The sequence below is a fragment of the Bison bison genome, unplaced genomic scaffold, assembly GCF_000754665.1.
Source record: "Bison bison bison isolate TAMUID 2011002044 unplaced genomic scaffold, Bison_UMD1.0 scf7180017864368, whole genome shotgun sequence".
NCBI lineage: Eukaryota > Metazoa > Chordata > Mammalia > Artiodactyla > Bovidae > Bison > Bison bison.
The window spans coordinates 2,276,801-2,279,421 of record NW_011494940.1 but is presented as its reverse complement, the minus strand read 5'-3'; the positions used below and the strand labels follow the sequence as shown (position 1 = coordinate 2,279,421).

Here is a 2,621-nt window from a genome sequence, read left to right as displayed (position 1 = left end):
CCAGCCCCAGTCGCGGCCAGCTGACCGCCGCCCCTGCAGCCTGCAGCCCTGCCCACACACCAAGCGGTGAGGCCCTGCCCGCCGCTCTGCCCAGGCAGGGCCCAAGCTCTTCGGTGGGAGGGGGGTGGAGGCCCTGAGCTGTTTTAGGTGTTGGGAAAAGCAGGAGGCTGGGGGGCTCCTGATAGCTGCAGCTGGGTGGGGAGGAGGCAGTGGGGGGCCTGAGTGTGAGACCCTGAGTGGTTCTGTCCACCCTTGTGAGCCCACACAGTGCCCAGAATGTCCAGGCTAATGGCGGGGGGGTGGACGGTGGTGTGGGTACCAGAGGCCCCATTGGTGTGAGCTGGCAGGAAATTGGCGGATGCCAAGGAGTGGACCAGGGCTTGGGCCCAGGGGCCTGAGGGCATTGGCGATGCCTTTGTTTGTGCACCAAGGACCTCTTACCTGCACCGGCCCAGAGCGTGGCACCTTGCTGGGGCCCAGCGTGTGTGCAGGAGCAGGTAATCCTCGGGCCGCCGGCTCCCTGCAGGGCTGTGCCGTCTTCCACCCGGTGGCCTTGGTGGCAGGCAGCTGGTCTCTTGGGATGGTGGTAGGCTTGGCTTTGCATATGCGGTGGGGATGGTCCTATCGTCCAGGTCCTGGGGCCCAGGGCCGGGAAGGGCCGCTGCACATATGGGTGAGCATGTCCCCTCAGGGAGATGCCCCCCTCCACTAAGGTCAGACCTGGAGGGAGTGGAGTCTGGCTGGGGTGATGGTGACCTGGTGAGGAGAAAGGGGTCCATGTGAGGACAGGAGCCCTGGGAGGGAGGCAGCCAGGCTCCGTGTTTATAGGGACCCGGGCACAGTGGTGGGAATGGTGAGCAGGGCTGGACCTAGGCCTTTGGGCAGGGTTCTCTGCCCCTCACCTGGACAGCCCGATGCTCGGAGGATGGGCTGGGGAGGGGGGTCCCCACTCCGCTCCTGGGTGCCGCCCCCCTGGGCCTGGACCTCAGACCCAGCTGCAGGGCCCACCTCAGTGCGCTCCTGCTTCCCACCAGCTGGAAGACGGGGCCCTGGACGCTCTGCTCGGCCTCCTGTGGGGGCGGCTCCCAGTCCCGCTCCGTCTACTGTGTCTTGTCTGATGGGGCCAGTGCCCAGGAGGCTGCTGAGGATGCTGAGTGTGAGGGTCTGCCTGAGAAGCCCCCGGGCACACGGGCCTGCAACCTGCAGCACTGCGCAGGCTGGAGCGTGGAGCCCTGGAGTGAGGTGAGCCCGGCCCCTCTGGGACGGGGTGGTGGGCCTGGGTGGCCGCCGGCAACTCTGAAAGACTTGTCATCCTCAGGGGAAGTGGCTCCTGGGAGAGAAGGGACCTGCCAGGTGGTCCCGGAGGCTGTGGTCAAGGCTGGGGCTAGGAGCAGGGGCTTGGATCCCTGCTCCAGCGCTGTTCCTCCTTTTCGAGGGTCCAGGGCAGGTGGGAAAGGAGCCGGGCATGTTGTTTGGGGGCGAGGGAGGGGCTGGGGCTGCTGGTCACTGCTTCTGGCCAGTTATGTGTATAGCAGTTGCAAATAAAGGAAAACACACTTCAGCCCGGTGTCCGCCACCGTTGTTCAGGCTGTGTGACCTCAGGAGGGTGACTCGGCCTCTCTGGGCCTGGGGCCACGGAGCGCTGTCTGCCCTCCATGCCAGGCTGGTGGGACCCCAGCTGGGCGAGGACCAGCTCTCGCTGACAGCCCGGTCCTCACAGTGCTCTGTCAGCTGTGGTGCGGGGGTCCGGAGGCGGAGTGTCACCTGCCGGGGTGACGAGGGGTCTCTGCTCCACGCCACGGCCTGCTCCTTGGAGGACCGTCCGCCTCTCACTGAGCCCTGTGTGCATGACGACTGTCCCCCCCTCAGTGACCAGGCCTGGCACGTGGGCGCCTGGGGTCTAGTGAGTACTGCCCCTCCCCTCCCTTCCCCCCCCCCCCGCCCCCTCTCCCACTGTTGAGTCCTGATCCCTGGGCATCATCCCCTCTTCCTTCCCCCTCCCTCCCTCTTCCTTCCCCCTCCCCCCCTTCCTTCCCCCTCCCCCCCTTCCTTCCCCCTCCCCTCCTCCCCACCTCCCCTCCTCCCCTTCACCACTGTCCAGTCCTGGACCCTGGGTCTGACTATAGGACTCAGGCATCTCCCCTTCCCCCTGCCTTATGGGCACCCCCCAGCCTTAGGGTCTCTCCCCCCATGCGGTGTGTTCTCTCTCTCACTCCCTTCCTGGGGTCCTCAGTGCTCCAAGAGCTGCAGCTCGGGCACTCGGAGGCGCCAGGTGGTCTGTGCCCTTGGGCCCCCTGGCCGCTGTGGGAGCCTGCAGCCATCCAAGCCCCCGGCCCTGGAGGCCTGCAACACGCAGCCCTGCGATCTCCCTCCAGGTAAGCACGGGGAGGGGCAGCTGGAGCCTGGCCCAGCCTCTAGCCCTGCTGGCAGCCTGGCCAGCACCTCCTGCCCCTGCGCCTGTGCCCTCAGCCCCCTGGACCATCCTCCTCTCAGGTCTCCGTGTGTGAGGCCTTTGCCGTCCGCAGAGGCCAGTTCTTGGCAGCCTCACCGGGCAGCCGTGTGGCCCCCTGGGAGGCAGCACCTCTCCGTCACCCCCAGAGCTCTCTGTGACTGCTGGCACA

The 2,621-nt window shown here is 67.0% G+C and overlaps 1 protein-coding gene across 1 annotated transcript in view; it reads left to right on the top strand.

Annotated features, from left to right (window-relative positions):
• Positions 1 to 2,621, top strand: part of PAPLN (papilin, proteoglycan-like sulfated glycoprotein) — a 36,316-nt gene that overhangs the window by 15,053 nt on the left and 18,642 nt on the right. The window contains exons 11-14 of the mRNA XM_010855796.1: positions 1 to 66; positions 1,035 to 1,242; positions 1,721 to 1,903; positions 2,234 to 2,375. Coding sequence (XP_010854098.1) covers positions 1 to 66; positions 1,035 to 1,242; positions 1,721 to 1,903; positions 2,234 to 2,375 — 599 coding nt within the window. The remainder of the gene's footprint in view (positions 67 to 1,034; positions 1,243 to 1,720; positions 1,904 to 2,233; positions 2,376 to 2,621) is intronic.